This window comes from Silurus aristotelis (assembly GCF_946808225.1).
Source record: "Silurus aristotelis genome assembly, chromosome: 9".
Classification (NCBI taxonomy): Eukaryota; Metazoa; Chordata; class Actinopteri; order Siluriformes; family Siluridae; genus Silurus; species Silurus aristotelis.
Window position 1 is genome coordinate 19922862 of NC_139582.1, and position 21865 is coordinate 19944726.

At 38.5% G+C, this 21865-nt stretch overlaps 1 protein-coding gene across 1 annotated transcript; it reads right to left on the reverse strand.

Annotated features, from left to right (window-relative positions):
• Window positions 1-419: 419 nt before the first annotated feature.
• Window positions 420-2890, reverse strand: dlk1 (delta like non-canonical Notch ligand 1). Its single transcript, XM_083550507.1, has 5 exons — window positions 2403-2890; window positions 2186-2240; window positions 1814-1944; window positions 1525-1666; window positions 420-1365 (listed from the first exon to the last, which is right to left on the reverse strand). Exons 1-5 carry the CDS (start codon window positions 2476-2478, stop codon window positions 645-647), a joined length of 1125 nt encoding a protein of 374 aa, XP_083406633.1. The 5' UTR covers window positions 2479-2890; the 3' UTR covers window positions 420-644.
• Between the last annotated feature and the right edge of the window lie 18975 nt (window positions 2891-21865).

Below are 21865 nucleotides of genomic sequence, written 5' to 3' on the forward strand. Positions count from 1 at the left end.
TGATATTTGATATATCTTTAATATGTAAACTTGACTTTTTGAATACAATTAAAAATATATATCTGGATTGTTCAGAACGATTGACTGGAAGTGTGTATTATCAGCATAATTTGTTTTTTATTTTTAATCGATGGTTGATTTAATATCTTGTATCTTCCAACAGCTTTCATTCACCATTTGACTATTATTTTTTAAAGACTATAATAAAATAGTATGGACTCCTTTGGATTATGTTGTACTAAGATGCTTCTTTCTGTCGATTCAATCGTTTGTCTAAATGTCTTTGTTGCCAAATTTTTACAAATTCTGCGTTTTAATACCCAAATCCAAGTCTGCCTTTTATAACTACTATTCAGATGTGGTAATGAATCACTAATAATATATATTTTTTAAATACAATACTTTTAAAATTGTTAGGGCTAATATGGAGGGCTGTTTTTATTTAGACAAAGCAAAACGAGCAATTGTGATTATTTTGTGCAACCATAATATATTATCTACATAAAATCTACTCATAGAACCGAGAAATTCATATTTTTTCCCAAATACCCAAATTCCTGTACTACACCTATTCAACAAACAATAGTGACAGTTGTTTTTTTTACTCACAAAACACCAAGAACAAGTGTCTGAGTTTCCAACTGTTATATCGTGGTGTAGTTCTTCCTGTAATTGGTCAGTTGTATTTTCTCAGGTAGGATGATGTGTACCGAATGCTCTGTGTCACTGGTTCTTAGGAGGAAGTCTCTCTGTTTGCGCATCAGCTTGGTGTACTTGGTGTTCGCCATCCACGTCTCGCAGCGATTGAAATAGATGATGCTCGTGGTCCCCAAGACCACCAGGCAGGTGAGCAGCCCCAAAATAGCAAAGCAGATGACTTGGCTGCGTGTGACCAGCAGAGAAGACGCATGCACAGACTCTTTCATGGAAAACTTTAGGACCTTGTGCTCAGGGTGTCTCAAGAGTCTGTTGAAAGGATGAGCAATCTGTGAGGAATGGCTTATGTTCAGTGGTTTAGACTTGGTTTTCGTTCGGATGTGGACGTCACACAGAGGCCCTGTTACCCCCCACGGGCAGATACATCGGGTTCCTCCACTGGTATCGGGTAAGCAGGTAGCACTGTTGCTACAGGTGGTGTTAGAGCACAAAGCCAGGCTGATGTTACAGATGGGTCCAGAGAACGCAGGAGGACAAACGCAGGCGTAGACAAGTCCACGACCGATGCATGTCCCACTGTTTTGACACGGATTGGACTCACAGGCGTCGACGTCGATCTCGCAGAACGCCCCAGCGAATCCGGGAGGACAGAGGCAAGACGGGGGGCCATTGCTGTCTACACAAGTTCCTCCGTTCTGGCATGGAGAACTGAAATTGTAAGCGAATCAGATCAGAGACCTATAAAAGTATCATATTATATCAGGGTTTACTTTATGGCTCTGTTCTTGAATCACTTGCTTTTAGAAGCCAATGGACCAGATTACTATAACGGGATAACATTACTAACACAAATATATCAATGTTTACCCGTTTATTACACACTGTCCTTTCTTCAGCTGGCATCTTTTGCCTGTGAATCCAAGAGGACAGATACAAAGATATCCTCCCTCTTCTGTTTCAACGCAGGTTGAATTGCCAGAGCAGGGCTTTGACGAACACCGATGGCTGTCTAGAGACAAAATTAATTATTTATCCTATCATTCATTGCACACATTCCTTAGTCACCGCACTACAGCAATTATCTTCGCTCGGCCAAGGTCGCACTGTGCATAACTGCCGAAATATGTCTACAGGTCCAGAGGCTAATGAGTCTCACCTTGGTCACACCGCCTGCCCACCCAACCCTGCTCGCACACACACTGCCATGCTTTTTCACATGTTCCATGAACGCAACCGGGGAAAGGAAGGCACTGCTCGCACGTCGCACCCTTCCAGCCGGGGTTGCACCTGAAACACACATTACTCGAGTGTCATATTCTAATATGAAACTCTGCCTGCTGCAAGAGTGGTCCTTATTTTCCACATTCCTATTGATACATCTCAAAGATATGGTTTGATTTGAAGTTTGTGAAGTTACACACACCAGCTGCATTTTCTTTTTTTTCTCCTATTCCATTTCTGTCCTCATGCTTCATACAAAAGATTTCAGGTATTTGAAGAAAAATACATATTTGATGGTTCAACATACCTGCACTCTCCATTGTCACAAACCCCGTGGTCAGGATTGCACCCAAATTCGCATTCTGTAATTATATAGGAATGCATAAAAGGTTAACTAAGATTGTGCATCTTGATTGAATTCGCGAATAACGTCGTCTGATCTGGTTATCAAACGTTTTGCGCATCAATGCGCGCCTGTTGAAAATAATAATAATGATAAATTAGATGAGCGGATAGAAATGTACCTTTGGCCAACGCATCAAAACCGAGTAGAAATAAGCAAAATAACGTCAGGCTGTGAAAAAATGCCCTCCTATCCATCCTGGGGATTGGGTTCAAGTCCTTGTGCTCCTGAAGCGCATCTCAATTACGCAAAGTTCTCTCTCATCTCCAACACAGGACTGGAACAATAACGCACTTCTAAATGCTTTCTGATGCTCCTTCTTCCTCCTCCTCTTCCTCCTCCTCCTCCTTTTCCTCCTCTTCTTCTTCTTCTGGTTCCGTCCGAACTGCACACGTTCCGAATCAACTGGAGTGAAAAGTCGATCAGAAAGATTTCACAGCACTAACAGACGGGGACATGTCCAATCTCGGTCCTCATTAGACTTGATATAAATATATATGTATATATAGCAATAAATCAATCAGGCACAAACCCACAATGCGTTATGGAAACGCCCCCCACACACACGCGCGCACGCACACATACGCGCACCCACACGCCCACACACACAAACACACACACGAACATTCAGGCTCCTCCCAGTTGAGACTCACATGGAGATCCATCTCACCCAGCTCCTAATTGACTATCGATTATTGCTTGTCGATTCCAAGTATTTTCAAGTCCAGTATCGTCGATATCGATGCCGATAACGGTATTTTTTAAAGTAATAATTATTGATATTAAATACAGTTTAATGAATTGGATAGCTCTTTTGTTACATTCATATATTTTGTCATAAATCGTGGGAAAAAAGTTATGAATCAGCCACACCTTGAATAAAATATACCATAATTTGTCACACAAGAAAGAAAAAAAGTTTTTTATAATAGCTGGCACATATACATTACAGGACATATACCATATTCCAGTGATGTTAGAAAACAAGGTCAGTCTGGAGCACAAAAGATTAAGGGCCTTGCTCAGGGGCCCAACAAGCTCTGACCTTCCGATCAGTAAACCAGATGTCAAATTTTTACATAATTTTGATTTCTATGTTTTTGTGGGGGGAAAAACGCAATAGAATTGTGATGATTTTTTTTGCAGGAATGTAAAGGAGCATTTCTATCATATTTTTTGTTTTTATAGTAAATTTCTGGCAACCACAGTTGCCAGTTTTTTTTACTGTAGAATTACCTTGCAAGTTTACCCTAACATATAGAACAGTCCGACCATTTAAAAAAAAAAATATTTCTGGCAACCACATCTTGCGTTTTTTTTTTTGTTTTTTTTTTTTACTAATATTTAATGGATTTTTTTTTTACAGTGAAATAACTCAATTAAAGCTTTTATTAAAATACTGAAAGATTTAATGCTTAGTGTTATATGAACAATCTGCTCTACATTCTGTCTCTGATGCACTATGGCACTATTATATCTCTGTGTGGGATTTAGAGCAGCAGAATTCTAGATCTAATGAACTGTATGTAAAAAATAAGGAAGGAAGATAATCATTTTGCACTACAAACATCAGTGACAGCTTTAACTTGCCATTGCTGGGAAGTGACCATAGTACTGTATAAGACTACGTATCACCTTCACCTTCACATCGGGCAGTAACATCCGTTGTCTAATCTACATATAAAAGGCTTTCTCATCTAACATGATCCATAGATCCATTGTAAATATACCCATGCACAAGCATACACACTTATATCATTTCAATAAAAATATGAGGTTGCCTTTCAGCATATCTTTTAGACTGGAGGAAGAAACCAGAGAACCCAGAGGATTCAAACCCCCAACTCTGGAGGTGTAAGGCAAACATGTCCAGTCATCAATTATTAATACATTATTGATTATTAATTTAAGATGATCTCTATATTCTTGATATATATAACGAAAAGCAATGTATAATATATTGTGGTCAAACAAACCATAATGTCCAGTTAAAGGTTACAAAACAGAATGAAATATTGTCCACACAGTAATAAAATACTTTTAAGGACAACACAAGAGAATAAAAATTTCGGCACTGTAATTTGTTCCCCTATTGTACAAAAAGTATGCTTTTTTTTTGTGTAAAAGAAAGTAATTTCACCCATGCTAAATTTGACGAGCCAAGCTTGTGATCTTGCCAGACACAGACAGATGATCGGCTGGCAGAAGCGAGCCATGTGCCACATTGATCCAGTCCCAGTAGCTGTTCGAAAAATGTCAGCTTTTCATTTTCGCCATATTAAAGGAGAGGCATCAGCCATTGATTTGCTGTCCTTTGATCTCATTTGCGATCTGTGCTTTCATGCAACCGTCCCCCTCCTTTGAGTCTCCTCAGACTCGATAGGGGAGCTATAAGAGAGCTGCTTTCTATCTTCAAGTGCTGAAAAAAAAAACAGGGGGAAATAAATAAGCGGAGTGGGGAACTGTGCGAGAACGTCAGCTCAAGGTTAAATCTTCATCATGTGTAATTACAGCTCCGAATCTGCCGCAATGGTAATATCATTAAGGCTTATTACGGAGTAATCTTTTCATCTTTATAAATCAGCTGTGCTTAATCCGAGGAGCTTGCGCAAGAGTTGCTGTCGATAATTTCTCTAATTCGTGCAGTGGGGCAGGAGGTAAATATAGCTGCAAACATTTATGTAAATTATACAGAAAATGTCACCCGTCGTTTTTTTTTTTTTCATTTCATGGCATATGTAAGTTTGGGTTTGGGAATTGTACTGCTTCTAATTCCTCAGGCTGAATAAATGTTTAAGGAAGCATTATTTATTATAATATGCCAGTAGGATACACAGGGCGAACGCTAGCTATAGGCAGAGCAGGCCTATGGCCTCAGGCTTGGAGGCGGGGCCTCCATAAACATAAGTCTAGGATCTTTGTCCATTGGATATAAAATAACTGTCACTCAACTAAAGTGGAACCAGTAAATACCACTGTTAAAATGTGGGTCCTCACTATCTGAATGCATAAAAAGTCTGTGTACAGTGATTAACAAAATCCAACTTTTCTGCATACTGACCTGATGGAGGCGAAACGAATGCATCTCTTGAGGGCTGTTAAGTGAAATGCGAAACCGGCACGTGAAGAAAGCGCAGCCTATGATGCAGCTATGTGAGCTGTCATCATGTAATTTTGATTAGAATGTATTATTGAAATAAACGGAGCCATTAATATGGATCATTATTTGCAGCCGATTTCTTCTTAGTTCAAAACAGTGTCGTGTTTAAATCTGCATATGTATGAATCAATGAATCCGAGTTGATCGTTAGGCTTGTTTTTTTTTTATTGATTATGTCACTGGTGTGTCATTTAGGGCAATTTTAAAGAGCTTAATATCATTCAAATTCGAATGAATTTCACTTTAAAATGCTTTTTGTTTATTTGTAGGGCTGTTTCATGGCACAACAGAGGAGAATCGAACAAACATGATGAAAAATGAAGGACAATGGCAGAGTGGATGGATGGAAAAGTCTTTCTGCAAGGTTTCCCGCTAAAATAAAGTACACTATATGGACAAAAGTATTGGGACACTTGACTTTTCCTGCCAGATGTGATTCTTGTTAAATCACAAAGAGAAGGTGGGAGTGGCAGCTCAGTGGTTAAGGTGCTGGGTTACTGATTGGAAGCTCAGGGGTACAACTTGAGCAAGGCCCTTAACCCTATGTGCTCCAGGGGTGCTGTATCATGGCTGACCCCATGCTCTGACCCCAGCTTCCAATCAAGCTTCCAATCAAGCTGGGAGATGCGAAGAAAAGGATTTCACCGTGCTGTAATGTAGTGACAAATAATGATATTCTAATCTACAAAGCCTGAGGGACACAATTGTATAGGATGTCTTTGGATGCGGCATAATAACATTTTCCCTTCACATGAACTTGGAAACCCAAACTTGTTCCAGCATGGCATTGCGCTGTGCACAAAGTGAGCTATGGTTTGGTTATCTTGGTGCTATAGAGCTCTGATTTTAACCCTACCGAACACCTTTGGGATGAATTGAAACACTGACCGCACCCCAGGCCTCCTCACCTACATCAGTACCTAACTTTGCTAACACCCTTGTGGCTGATGAACATAAATGTACACAAGCACACTGCAAAATATAGAAGAACATCTTCCAGGACTTTCCAGGACTTCAACTTCATCATCATTTAATTATTTTCCTGACTACTAACTATTAAAAGTACCTTTGTAATATAATCCATGAAACTGCTTTCTATTTGTTTGGCACAGCATCCAGGGGAAATATCAATGCCTCATTGATCCAGGGTCCTCAGATTTCCCCTAAGTTCACCCACCTCCAGAAAATATTTGGCACCAGCAAATTGCTCCCAGTGTGTATGTGTGTCACTTTATCTGGCCTTTGAGAAATTGTGCGTGTGTGTGTGTGTGTGTGTGTGTGTGTGTGTGTGTGTGTGTGTGTGTGTGTGTGTGTGTTTGTGGCTTTTAATAAAACCCCTATTCATGCTCAACATTAGACGGAACATCTCTCTGTCTTCTGATATGTTAATTGTGTGCCACTTGTATTGTGCCACATGGTTTGACTTCTCAAGCAGTCTTATCTCTGTTACATAATTATTTTACAACAAGCTTCTGCTCACAAAAACAGACCACTTCAATATCCGTCTTCATGGCTTTTTTTTTAAAGAGTATTTAAACAAGATGTATGAGGGGTGTAAGGGTGCAATTACAGAGCTTGACACTGCTGCTTAAATGTTTTCGATCGTGCTGTTTAAACAAAAAATGCCAAAAACTGATAAACAACGCTTTGTATTGTTTTTTAAAAAAAAAAAAAAAAAAAAAAAAAAGCAGGGCACAGTTACAGCTTTACTTCCGTCCAATTCAAAGTGCAAACACGAAGGTCCTGGTATAAACGTTAAATAAAAATCTGCTTACAAAAATTCTCACCACCTTAATGACTGTAATGCTTTTCTTTCTTGAGCATTCTTCTTTAACATCATGTTTTTACTTACAGTTTTTCTCAGTTGCTTTGCTCAGAACTGAAACTGAAGAAATGAAATTCCTAAAACTCCTTGTTCAAACTTTACATCATTTAATCGATTGTGTACAATTGACTGCTGTTTTCTACATTATCAGTTGTTTATGTCATGTTGATCAAAATATATTGGTATACTGGTTTAGTCTCAACCCACAAAACATCTTATCATCAGTTCATTGCATTAGTCATTGAATACAAAATGGTTAAACCAGTTGTCAGAACCTGTCAAGCTTAAATTTCTACAAAACTTTATTTGGTAAATGTGACTTGAATTGATAAATTGATGAATCTTGAATGTCACTAATGAAAGACAGAGTGAACGGCATCAGATCAACCAATGATCAACTGGTTCTCTAAAACAGGTCAAAGGTGAATCTTGGGAAGCTTCAACTGGCAACAAAGCAAAACACAGAATTACAGTTTCTGAAAATGGATGAATAATCAAGAAATGAACGAACACTAGTACAGTACAGTAAAAATATGAATCCTGTCCGATATCAAATAAAGAAATCTGGGCTGCTGAAATTTATAGATGTCATAAAGAAGAAATTAAGCGTTGTGCATTCATTGTAATCTTAACTGTAGTATAAAAATCGAGAAATCCTGAAATTGTGCAGCGTCATACTAACAACATAACTAACCATTTTAAGGATCTTGTTGGTAAACAGTGAAAAAAGGACTTTACATTCTGATGGTAATGAGATGTTCATTGACTCAAAAACTTACTTTTGAGAGATGAACTGAAGATTTTTAGAAAAGTACAGTCTTTTGCAAAGAATCCAATGTGTTGTGCTGTTTGAACAATTGCACTTTACTGGTTTGCAAATATCAAGGATGATTTAAGAAATGCTCCAAAGCGGCTGAGAAAAACTGTGAATAATAAATGCAAAAGATTTTTATATATTATAAATTTTTACACATGACATTCGATTAGCGGTAATACGCAGAAGGTGTTCATGAGGTTTAACGCCAGATTCATTTTCAACTGTCGGTCAATTAGGCAAAAAATCCACACCTACTTGAAATGATTGTCGCAGTAACTCTCCTTTTTCCTCCTCATTAACAGTAAGACATTTGCAATACCAGTCTGTGTAACATGCAGCAAATACAATACATCTTCCAGTTCACCTTAAACATTTAAATGTGGATTTTCTTTCAATGCATAAACATTCTAAAAAAAATCTGACATCAGATCTAACAGTCCAATTACATGCATATGCTCTTATTCAATCATGCACTTACTGTAGCTCTCTGTTTATTCACCTTTTATAACAAGCCAGACTGCATGAGCTTGGATAAAAGCATCCACAGTTGTCATAGGAACCATGCATGAAAGATGATTCCACTTGTGGAATGTAATGCATCCAATAGTGACCACTCCTTCCAGATATAATAAGACAAGGTTAATGAGGAACCTATAAATATACACAGGTGTTGAATGTGTAACTGATCAGAATTAAAAAAAATATTTGAGTTGAGGTGTGACGTGACACGTTTCTCATTATTCTCCCATTCGCAGCGGTGGTACGTCTACATATGGCCTAGATATATACGTATATATCCCTGGCTTTTCTGCAGAGTTGAGAAACAAAGACTTCATGATGAGCTTTTTGGTTAGTGATAGACTGAGCACATGGCTGTGGACATCTGCTGCATGGCTCCTGCTTGACACAGAATACAACACTTTGCATCTATATATAATAGAAGTGCGGAGCAGTATATAGCGAATGCCAAGACTGAACATGGATACTAAAAAAAACTTTCTTTTCGGCTTCTCCCGTTAGGGGTCGCCACAGCGGATCCTCCGCACGTTTGATTTGGCACATATTTTACGCTGGATGCCCTTCCTAACGCAACCCTCCCCAATTTATTCGGGCTTGGGACCGGCACTAAGAGTGGCTGGGGATGGTTCCCTGACCGGGAATCGAACCCGGGTCGCAGCGGTGGGAGCGCTGCATCTTAACCACTAGACCACCAGGGGAACATGGATATTAAAAAAAACATTTTTAAATAGGCTTACATTAACATTCAAAATTATATGCTATTTATAATCAGATCAGCCTTGTTTTGTCCATTTTGATATTATGTTATAGGAATTGTTAATTCAGCATTGCATAAAATATAAATAAATATAAATTAAAATAGCTGTGATAAAAAAAAATACTTAATAAACTGTATATAAATTAAAGTATATGAAATAAGCGTATACCTGAAGTCTTATATTCGTAAAAGATGATAGATAGATAGATAGATAGATAGATAGATAGATAGATAGATAGATAGATAGATAGATAGATAGATAGATAGATAGATAGATAGATAGATAGATAGATAGATAGATAGCTTATTGTGCAAGTTGCACAAGCTGGCCAGGCTCCAGTACCAGATCTACTGTGGAATTATTGCTTGGTGTGAGCTTCAGAGATCTTCTGCACCATTAACACATTTCTTTCACAGGTTATGTGCTCCCTATGGAAATGTGTCAGTCTGTATGTACTCTAAGCACAGGCAATCCAATGGAACATTGTTTGCATTGCTGGAAAATGTGTTTATGCTTTTCCATGTGGAAGCATGAAGACCTGGGGTGACCCCATGGACCAGAATTTCAGGTTTTTCATGAGCTCTGCCCATTGATCTGAGAGAATAGTCTGGAATGATGGGTAATAGGCATGGTGGACCAACAATAATCTGATATAACAGTCTGTTTGGTCAGAATGTCTGGGAATTTCAATGGCCAGTAAATTGAAGATGAATCCTTGTTTTCCATCTGCTCTTCAGCAGGAACATATACTACTACTGAATCTACCTCTGGATACTTTGCACCCCAACATAAATTACAACATGAACTACATACGAGTTTACCACTGCAGGACTTGTAGTACACACTGTCCACAGATTTTTTTTCTCTTGCATTTCTAATTTTGTTGTGTTGTCTTGTGTTTTATGTCCTTTTCAAACGATGCCCTATTTTGCGAGGAAGATTTCAAACGATGTAACACACCATTTCATGTACAGTACATTTGAGAGTAAACTTCGTGAATGTTCACCTTCTTTCCACATATTCCCATTATTGCTCCGAGGCATCAGTTGTTACTATTTTCCTCTTCGCAGGTAGAAAATCAATACCATCCATACGCCTCTGGGGGAGTATAAACCAATCTTGTCACCGACACTGATGTATGCTTATGCAACATGGCTGACAGTCGTTAATCATTCAGGAAATATTGGAACGGTTTAAAGTAGCAGGTTTAAAGTAGCAGCGTTCACAGTTCCTGTGGCACTAGGGGTGTCCCCAACTAAGGATTTACATAGTTTCATTAGAATTGTAGAGTCTTTCCTGTAGTCGACTGATAATCGAATCGTGTGTGTGTCAATGGGAGGTGGTCATAAAATTATTCCAAATAACATTTTTGAGCTGCAATATACAAAACATTACAAAAGGATATACAAAATCATGTAAAAAAAACATTTATCATAAAAAAATCTAAAATAATAACAAATAACTGCAGAAAGGCCAGGCAGGATTTGCATTTTACATGTCGGCAAATCAAATTAGATCGGGTAAACTGCATGTGTGAGCCCTCTCTAAGTACGGAGCAGCATCGATGCACTGGGAAACAATCAAACATTTCTTTACAGAATGAAATTAGAACAGAATATACCTTGACAGGATCTTATTTACATCCCTGGAACCAAGATTCTCATGTATCGGTCACAGATCTTTGAATGGAAATCTGTCACAGGCTGTGATTCTTCATGCAAGTTAAGAACTCCATTTTTTGGATCTTCATCTATTCGGAGTCACTCCTACTGTAAAAATAAAAAAAGTTCTGACTGCCATTATTTTCTCTTTTTCTTTTCTCAGAATGGTTTGCTTTACTTAGTAATTTGCTCCTGTTTTCATCTTCCAGTCTGTTGTATACCTAATGTGTCTTTTATTTCATTATAGATGAGTATGCCATTGTACTATAACAAATAGACTTGTCAGTGTCAGTGTTTTATAAACCAGCATGTCACATCTGTATGCATCACACCTTCACGTGCAAAGCTTCATGAGCTTGTAGTACTAATGAGCCACCAGTCATTGTCTGAGGCATTGATCTTCAACCTATTACTTCTGTGTCATTCATGAGACTGCACCGGTGTCTAGCTTTATATCACTGTCCTCCAACTGGGCACTTGTTGAATGCATTCCTTGCTGTGGCCTTGCAAAGGAAAAAGACAAGTTTTGTATGTTCTTGTTACAAATGTTCAGATCTCAAACAATTTTGTTCATTTCAATGATTTGACTTCATTACGATTAGCAGAAAAAAACAACTTGCCAAATTCTTTGATAAGTTTCAACAATTTACACCATATAACTTTATAGCAATGCAAAAGCCCATTAGAAAATAAGGCAATGTTACTTTTACAACTAACCTATCATTCTATATGATCATGCATGCAGAAACAAGGTGGATAACAAACACTTTGGGAAAACCCCAGCAGGAACATTGCTGTATCTGAAAGGGAAGGGGTGTGTGGAAATTTTTAGTTGCCAAAAGAAAGCATAGCTGATGTGGGAACAGAAGTATAGTAAAAGTATAATTAAAACACAGGATAAAGTAACATAAGTAAAATAAGAACATTGTACAGGATAAGGGGTAAAGTAATGTTTATTAGAGACATGTCATTAGGATTGACAGATCAGCAGGGCATGTGGGGTAATTTTCGGAGTCCTCCCTGGAGCCAGGGGCTGTTGGAGAGCCAGGAGCGGACCAAGACTCCTTAGTCTGGGTAAAAGAATTGGCAACTGAAATAGACAGGATGTGATTGAATAAGGGTAAAGGAAGGAAAGTGATGTTCTCCAGAATAACAGCCGAATCCACAGCCAAATGTATGACCTGATATGCACATCTGCAGCTAGTAGACCATTACTAACACACACAAGCAATCCAGTAATAAAATAGTTACATTAATAAAACATAGTAATGAAACACTTAAACATTAGAAGTGACAGAAAAGTGTACTGACAACAACATAATAAAAAACATAAAGGAAAACCTACACAAAATTATCGATCCAACTAGGAGATTCTCAACGAAGTCCGATCAGTTAAATGGCTTGATAGACTGTGCCAGCTGAGGTAGGGTGATTTAAAAAAAATCAGGAACAGTGGCAGAAAAAATAAAACAGGGATAAATGATAACATGAAAACATGAAACTCGGGTTTGAGAGGGATGGAGGAAGGCGGGGCAATAGAGGCGCATATGAATAGAGTCAGGTGATTTTTAGGAACAAGGCCAGATCGTTCTGGGACGTCCTAATGAATTGATCTCGGGTTGATTGCTTCGTTAAGCAATAAACCCTGTGCTGCTTTCCTCATTTACTCCTGTGTCTGCGAGTACATATTTATTGCCGCATTATTATTGATATATATATTATATACTTATATTACATATTTATTTTCAATTGAACCGTACCCGGACTGTTCGGTAAAGATGTTGGCAATGTTGCGATAACTGCCTTAAGGTAGGTGTGATAGTTGCCTTAACTCTTGCAGCTGCATTCTGAATCAATTTTTAGAGTCAGCCAACAGACAGAAGCAGGTGGAAGAAGAAGCAGTTTTTTTGTAGTCTAAGATGACACTGTATCCATGGACAGGAAAATTTCTTAAAAAAATGAATGGCAATGACAGTGGCAGGTTAGTAATGTGAAGCAAAAAGGCTGGTCAAATAGACCTGGAAATACCAAAACCTATACTATGATGCACCTTAGAGTCTCTAACATAGGTGTTAAAAATAACCCTATTAGCAAAAAGCAATGAAATATAGCACCAAACCCTTTGCCCTGAGTCCAATTTCTCAATCCACTGTCAAGATGAAAAGAGAGAAAAAAATGCGGGGACGAGGGGATTTTAATAAGCTGCATGTGTAGTCATGATAATGAGGCCGTGACTTTGCAAGCTCTTTAGAAGGAAACTGTCCTGGCAGTCTAGAATGAAAGAAAGTAGAGCTATCATTTATTTTCTTGTTTAGAACCAGATCTTTTGCACAGACCAACACTTAAAACATAATAATAATAATAATAATAATAAGTGCCAGAGACACTCCACAAGATGTTAAAGCTATAGATGTAAAGTCCTGGTCTAGTCCAGATTGAAGTGATCAGTGTCAAGGATGAGGGAATAAAGGGTGTCCTCCAACCAGTACATGAAATCACTTCTCGAGGGAAAGATTAATTTCAAGAAGCTGCCAGTTGCCCACACGGTGGTTTATTTTTGGCTGCTGACAGCTTCTTCAAAACAAAGAAACAAAAAAAATAATAATAAAGTGATAGGATGGAGCTTGCCTCCTTGCCTATTATGAGCTTACAGCCCTTACTTTTATCCTGGAGACATCCACCTCCACCTCCACAGTGAATGGAAGGGGTGGATCGGGCTGTTGAAGAAAAAATTGAAGTGAATTTGTGCTTGAGTGAGATAAATGCCTTTTCTTCAGCAAGTGACCAGGTTACACAGCATAGTGATCCCTTGAGGACAGAGCCTTGGAATTCTCAAAGAAGGCAATTAACCTTTGTCGTGTGTCCGAGCTGCATGTTAGATTTGGTGTTGCATATGCGTCTTAAATGATATATTTATTCAATTCATATGGGCAGCAGAAGCTCACTGTAGAATCTACTGATCTTGTATCAGTTGAAGTTTATTAGATATTTTATGATCAAATGCCTTTGACGCTCTGTTCAAATTGGATTCATCCAACGCTGAAACCTATTAAAGGATTAAAGCAATTAGTGGTCCATTTCATAAAGCAGTTAATTCCCATGTTAATGAATTGAAATGAATGAGATATAATCCCTAATGCCGAAGTATTAATATTCCATGCACTCAAAGATGAAGACTTTTGAGATTTGCGACTGCCGTTGCCCGTGATATAAAAATGATGGTTTATTTATATGTTTATCATTCAATAATGATATGCAAATGTTGTGGTCTACTGATTCTGTACTAAATCTTTACAAATTGGACATTTTGGGTATTATTTATGTTAAATGAAGCAAAGTTGTGAAAAAAAAGTTCCATAAAAATACATTTTTAAAATTGAACTTCAGAGGCAAGCTTTACTAATAAAGCACATAAACAAACCGAGAAGCTCCTATTAATTTGGATCTAGTCTCTGTATCATTATTGAATGTGATTCTTTTTCCTTCTGGTGTTCTGTAAAGCATCCCACTTCACATGTATATGCAGGAGGCTGTTGACATGGCAACAGTACAAAGCACAGCCACACAATCTAGGTTTCTTAAAAAAAAAAACATAAAAAAAAAACGCGCACACACATACAGACCCTGAACTACTTCACACACTCTCTGGACTGAACTCACAAGGAGAGAACAATCTCTTGAAGCACTCGCTCCCATTTCAGTAACTGCTTTTAGCTGGTAGGAAGTAGATCCAGTAGATTTGCAGTAGATCCAGAGCTTACCCCAGTCAACCTGAGCAGAGGCTAGACGAATTTTACCCTGCTTGGGGCATTCATATTTCCCCACACATTTACTCACTCATTCATACCCAACCTGCCCACCTCCTGTTTTTTTGGGTGTAGGATGAATCCAGAGACCCCAAAGGGAAACACAAACACAAGAACAATAGAAAAAACTCTAGGTATTTCAGAAGTTCAGAATTAAGTCCAGGGCCCTGGAGCTGTTAAAGGGTCCATGTGACACCCCGTGCCACAGCAATTTTCCATCACATTACAGCTTTTTCCACTTACAGATATGATAAAATGGTATGAAATGTCCATGAAACGAGTTCCTGTTATTACTTATATATAATAAGCGCTAGAGAATAATCAGCAGTACCCTTACCAGCTTTAGAAAGAACATTACTTATTATCTTACACTCCAGTGCTCATGTTAGTTCTCACTCTCCAGTGTACTGTATTGTTTAAAGACTATAATCACACACTTAATATCACCCAAAGGATGGGTTCCCCTTTTGAGTCTGGTTCCTCTCAAGGTTTCTTCCTCATAACATCTAAGGGAGTTTTTCCTTGCCACAGTCGCCACGGCTGCTCATCAGGGATAAACATTTACCTTCACTGTTGATTTCTGTAAAGCTGCTTTGAGACAGTGTCTGTTGTGAAAAGGGCTATAGAAATTATAATGAATAAACGATAATAATAGCAATATTGTAGCAGGTTTGATGCACTGATCTGGAGATTTCTTCTGAAAAAAGACACATATCTACATTTACTACACACATATTTCTAAAAATTCATTTATGTCAAGTGTTGACATAACAAATTCCTTTTTTTGTCTTATACATATACAGTTTTAGACCAGTATTATGTGTTCAAATGATTTTTTGGGGGAAAAATGCAAAACCAGGAAATGTACACAAGCACCAGGGGGCACTGTAATACATGCAGAATTTAATTTGCCAGAATTATTTATTGAACAGTGTGTGTTCAAAAACTCACACCAGGGCTTTATTTTGCAATTCCTGAAGTGTTTGGCTCGGTTAAGCATGACATCTCATTAATTTAATTCAGAGGTGAAAAGAGAACCTGAATATCAAACTTGAGTAAAAGTATAGGTCCCTTACTCCATTAAAAGATACCAATTCAAATATTAACGTATTAAACAAATATTAAGTCTTTGAGTAACTGATTTGAACAGTGCTTGTGTATTTGACTCATATTAAATGTAGGCTTCAAGACACATGTTAGTGAAAAACCAGAAACAGTTTGTTTTATTTCCTAAAATTCAAATCGAATTGTACACCTTGACACTGCATTAACCAAAATCAACACAAAAATTAAATAAAGATTTAACAAGTCGATTAAAAAAAAAGACAAAGTAGTAAAGCAATGTTTCAAAAAGGTGTCTTCAATTAACAAATAAAATTACAGTCTTTTGCCCCAAAGTAGAAGCACCAATAGTATTCAATGGGCAAATAAAATAGCGATGATAGAATAGAAAATTTAAAAGTAGCTAAAAAAATAGAAAGTAGCCAAAAAATTGCTTAAGTACGGTAACAAGGTACATTTATTCAAACACTTTACACCACTGAGTAAATTCAGGTTATTACAATTTTATTTGTATAGTGCTTTTGACAGGGGACATTGTCTTAAAGAATATTTACAGACATAAAGCAGTTATAAAAATTAATGAAAGAATGTTCACTGCCTTTAGGTTTGTTCCTTATAATTGTAGGTGTATTCCTAATGAGCGAGCCAGTGGTGACTGTGGCACGGAAAAACTCCCTGAGATGGCATTATCACAAATAATCCTATTTGAGTAAATATACTTCAAAAGAAAGTATTGCGGCAATAATAAAGGTGTGAAAGTGTGAGCAAAAACTCACCTGGCCACATTTACTAACTGTAAATGGTAAAGCTCACATAAACATCTGTATACAAGTAAATTAATACGATTTGCCCATACAATTAGTTAATTGTCATAATCTACAGGTGAAACTAAAGATATAAATGATTATATGTCACATGAAAAAGAGATGGCACTGCAAATAACACAATTCCAATAAATAATTGATTTGTGGTGCTCAGATTCGGCACCATGACTAACCTTTACCACGTGGTATCAAAGATCAATACCTTGCATTACGAGGCAAGTGACCTGGAAAGCTGACAGTTAGAGCAGGATCTTTTAGCCACTTTTAGCTTTTATTATACAAAAAGAAACGGATCGTGTAGAATGTAGGTCGGCGTGTGTATGTAACGAACCGATTGCTACGTATTGGCACTGATAGAACATGGTGAGTGGTTGAGAAAGTGTGTCAGCCTCACAGTCAGAGCCATGGCACAGACAGCAAAATCCATTTAGGCGAATGATGGCAAGGGAAGGGGCGGAAGAGCGAAAAAGCAATCTGTGCAGTGCAACTCACCATGCTGCACTTCCTTTTCGACACACTCTTTGACGTGTGGCCTTTAAACCAAACCAAAAATGCAGAAAGGATTATCAAAACCAGGTCCAGGGATCATTAACAATGGCTCTCTCGCCACCCAGGAACCACTCAAAACGTTGTTTAACAGGCAGGACCGTGGCTCGTGTTCTTCCATCGCTTCCTGTCCAGTGTTTTTGGCATGGCAGAGTGACCTAGAGGAGGACCCACTTCCACACTGTTCATCAAGTCTCTCATCTCCTACCTTACTGGAAACGCTTTCTACACTACATGCACCTGGATCCATTCTGGGTAACAAGGAATCAGCAGTCAGCCTGAAGAGCTCAGTCTCAAGCCTACAGAACTCATTGCACAATTTAAAAGACTCATTACACAACCTCAAGAGATCTTCTTCTTCCTCTGCAATTCAAAGCGTCAAACCTGGCTTGTGTAATGCGCCTACCAATTTCCACAGTTCCAGCACTAGCTTCAGTAACTCCAGTTCAAGTTTGCCAAGCGGAAGATCAAGCGAAGATGACAGTTGGGACACAAACAGTTGGAGCTCAGGAGCCACCTGTCTACTGCGAAGCTCTATCAAGCAGCACAGCGAGGAGGTCTTTAGAGTCCGTGCCAGCTCAGGCAGTCGGCCTAAACTGGCGAGTGACTCGGAGTCTGGCCACCAGATCTCGGACCGCCAGCACAGCGAAAGAAAGCCAGAAAGCCAAAAAACCTCAGAGAAAGGACCCATAGACTATATAGTCAATGTGCCGAGCCAGAACTCCAGTCATTACAGCTCTGCTGTTTCAGCACAGTTCGAACAGAAAATAGAAGCCAAGCTCAAATTTTCTCAATTTCTCAACGAAGTAACCTGCAGAGTCCTGGATCCTGAGAGTCTACAAGCTTTTGGTTTAGTGCGCCAGAAAGAGGCATCTGTTCCAAGTCTGCCGTCGTCTCTGGCCAGTTTTTCCCTCTCCTCTTCACTTTCCTCTCAACAGTCAACACTTTGTAGCTCGCACGTTGGTTTAAATAAAGACCCTCTACCCAGCTTCTGGGAATCCAAAAAGAGTAACACTGTTCCATTTGTGACCCAGTGGAAAAAGTGCATGCCAAGCTGCAAAGTGCTGGATTCCACAGAGTCTCCAAACAGGGTGCTTAAAGAAACACTATTCAGGGAACAAAGAAGGAAAAAGGTCAGTGTACAGACAGAAGATGAGCAAAAATCTACCAAAGTTCGAAATAAAAAGAAGGAACAGCAAAGAGAAAAGGACAAGGCAGGGAGAACATCGCTGTTTATTAGTCCCGACCTAGGGCAAAAAAACGCGGTTGGAGGAAAACAACAGAAGGGGGTTTCGGTTAAGAAAGACTGCATTCTAAGGACCCTGGACAGCTCATGCTCACCCAGGATAGTTTACAGTAATTTAGTAAGTACTAATTAGCTGTGTGTCAAAACTCAAGAATCAAGCACATTTATATTCATGCTTTTCATTGTGCATTTTGGCAAGTGTAATTTAAAGATCTTTTTTTAATTTTTGCTGTGAGTTTATCTAGAGCAACTTAACTAATTTGTGCATTTTTGTAATGGGGAGGTTAAGGGGGGTTGAGGGTTAAGGGGTCCTTTTCAAGAACCCAGCAGTTGCTGTTTGGTGGTGCTGGGATTTGAACTCAAGTCAATGGTCTTAACCACTGAGCTACCATTTCCCTTTACTGGGAAGCGAAGAAGATGATGATTAAAATACTACACTGTCGAACTGTCTATAAAACATGCACACAGCTCAGTAATCTTGTGATGGAAGAAAAATACCCTGAAAACACTTTTTTTGACAGAGATTTATTGAGAAAACAAACAAATCATTGCAGACTATTGTTTACAAATGTGCTCATGTGCCCAGAAGTACATGATGCTTGGCCCTGTGTAATAACATAAAAAATCTACCCCACGGTTGGTTGTTCCCCTGCTTTCCATTACTGCTTTTGCTGAACCGTTTACGAATGATTTCGTGATCCATTCAAAAGGATATAAATAAGAATATGCTTTGTTTCATTTATTCAATCTGGAATTAACTTCCATCTGTAATGTTTCAGTTTTATCTTTACACCCTGGTCCAGATAAGGATTGTGATGGCTCTATATCTCTATCCCTGGAATAGTGAGTGTGCGGGATGCACCAGGGATGGGATGGGAACACACATTCAGATATAAATATGAAAGAAATCTTAGAAAAACTAATCCAACCATTAGGAGTTTGGGTGTTGGGGAGGTGGAAGGAAAACCAAGAAAGACCAAAAAACATGCACAAACACAATTTTCCCATCATATTCCCAGTGACAAAGCAAACAGACACTTGCCATGTCTGGAGCATTTGAACGTTCTTAGTATTTGTACTAAGATATTGGATGTATAGGATCCCAAGTCTTTCCAGAATGTATTCTTGTCTTGATCCTGATAAATTAACTCAGCCTTTGCTTAGCAAACAAGTAACACAAAATAGATGTTCTGGCTATTCCTACTGGGAGCCTTGTGTAAACTCCACAACAGCATTGCGGATGGAATTAAATAGAACATATCAAAGCATTTCCTGTCCTATTGAGATACCAAAAAAATTTAAACAAATCACACTGCCAAATTGGCTGTTACACTAAATATTGCATGACATGACAGTGGGTGGATAGACGAATTTGGTTTTGAACTATTTGTATTTGTGTAAACAAGGTTACGTGCGCACGCGTGTTATTGATTTGATCTACTGCACTGAATGCTAGGGGTGCATTTCTCAGGGGGAATCCATTGAAAAAGTACACTTGCTCTCTGATGTTTTGTAACCATGGCTACATGAGCCAGTAGGTGCTATGAAAGTGTGTGTGTGTGTGTGTGTGTGTGTGTGTGTGTGTGTGTGTGTGTGTGTGTGTGTGTGTGTGTGTGTGTATATATATATATGTACACACACACACACACACACACACAGGATAGAAGTTGACCTTGTATAGCAATGCATAGTTTTAAAATATTTGCATCAGTAAAAAACTAGTTATTTCTATATAATTATTAGTAAATGTGATATACAGATGGTCCCCGAGTTACAATGGTTCGACTTGCGATTTTTCAATCTTACGATGGCGAGAGCAATACGACAAAATTGTAAAAATATACAGGCAGCAGCGTAGCTGGGATGAGCGTATTTCTTGCCCTGTGAGTTGCCCCACTCTCACTAGTGGTCGACGGAGTAAAGTTGTCTCAGTGTGTATTTCTTTTTTCCTTTTCAAACAGCAATTTAAGTGATAAAAGCATGTCTTCCAATCGCCCAAGTACAACTCTTACTGGTGGTGAAAAAAAGTTAAAAAATTTATAATAAATCAGGCTGTCACAGTCATAGCACCATTATAATATTTTTGACTTATGATGGGGTCTTTTTAACATATCTCCATCGTAAGTACAAGACTACCTGTACTTATATTATTTAGAAAATGACCAAATATTTTTGACCAGTATTTTATATGTAGATAAATTTCTCCTTACCAAAACCATTTCTCGAGCGCGTTCTCTCGGCACCGCTGCTGCTATGTGAATATGACGTATCACAACACTACGGAGACCGAGGCGTGTCCTGAGAGTCCTATAGAATACAAATTAACATGGCAGAGGTAGAGCTTTGTCAAAACTTCTACCTGTTTTTGAAAGGGCTATGCGTTAGAAGTCAGAAGTACTTAAGTAAATTTATAATTTGCTGTCTGTGTGAACAAATAAATAAAAGTGACGAACATCTGAGGGAGAAATAGAAACATAATATGCCCTCTTATGTGCAGTTTAGGTGATTCTGTACCCACTGAAGTCTCAGAGTCTTGTTGCTTGGCTGACAAGAGTGGAACGTGCCTCAAGTTTAAGTGTGTTTTTTTAATGTGATATGCTTTTTTGTTCACTAAATCCTTGGCTTGGGGAACATTTGGTTTCTCAACTATGGGCAAAACATTACTACAGATTTTGTTCAAGTTGCTCTGCCTCATGAATAAGCACACTGCAGCCTAGCAAATGATCACTGTCGGTACAACAATGAGTCATTCTGCTTTGCTTGTCTGTGTGTGTGTGTGTGTGTGTGTGTGTGTGTGTGTGTGTGTGTGTGTGTGTGTGTGTGTTTGAAGCTATCATACTGTTTTCCCACATCATCCAGAACTCCATATGCTTAGGGGTCATACTGATACAGAGATTTCATTGGAGCAAAATGTTGTCTTTAGAATAGAGCATCATTATTGAAATCATATAAAATTTGTTTCTTTCATTATATACACTTTTTGGACAAAAGTATTGGGACACCTGACTTTTCCAGCCATATTTGGTTATTCCCCAGACTTTTACCATACAGTTGTAAAGAATGCCTTTGAATGCAGAAGCATTCAATTTCCCTTTGCTTAAAATAGGAGACCCAAACCTGTTCCAGCATGACAATGGCCCTGTGCACAAAGCCAGCATGCTGAAGATATCTTTACATAGGAGTGAAAGATCTTGATTCCCCTGCTATAGAGCTCAACCCTACTGAACATCATTGGGATAAATCGGAGCGCTCATTTCAGACTTTACCAGACAATTTACTTTACTAACACCCTTCTGGGTGAATGAGCCCAAATATCCATGACCACCAAGACCACCCTCCAGAATCTAGTGGAACATCTTC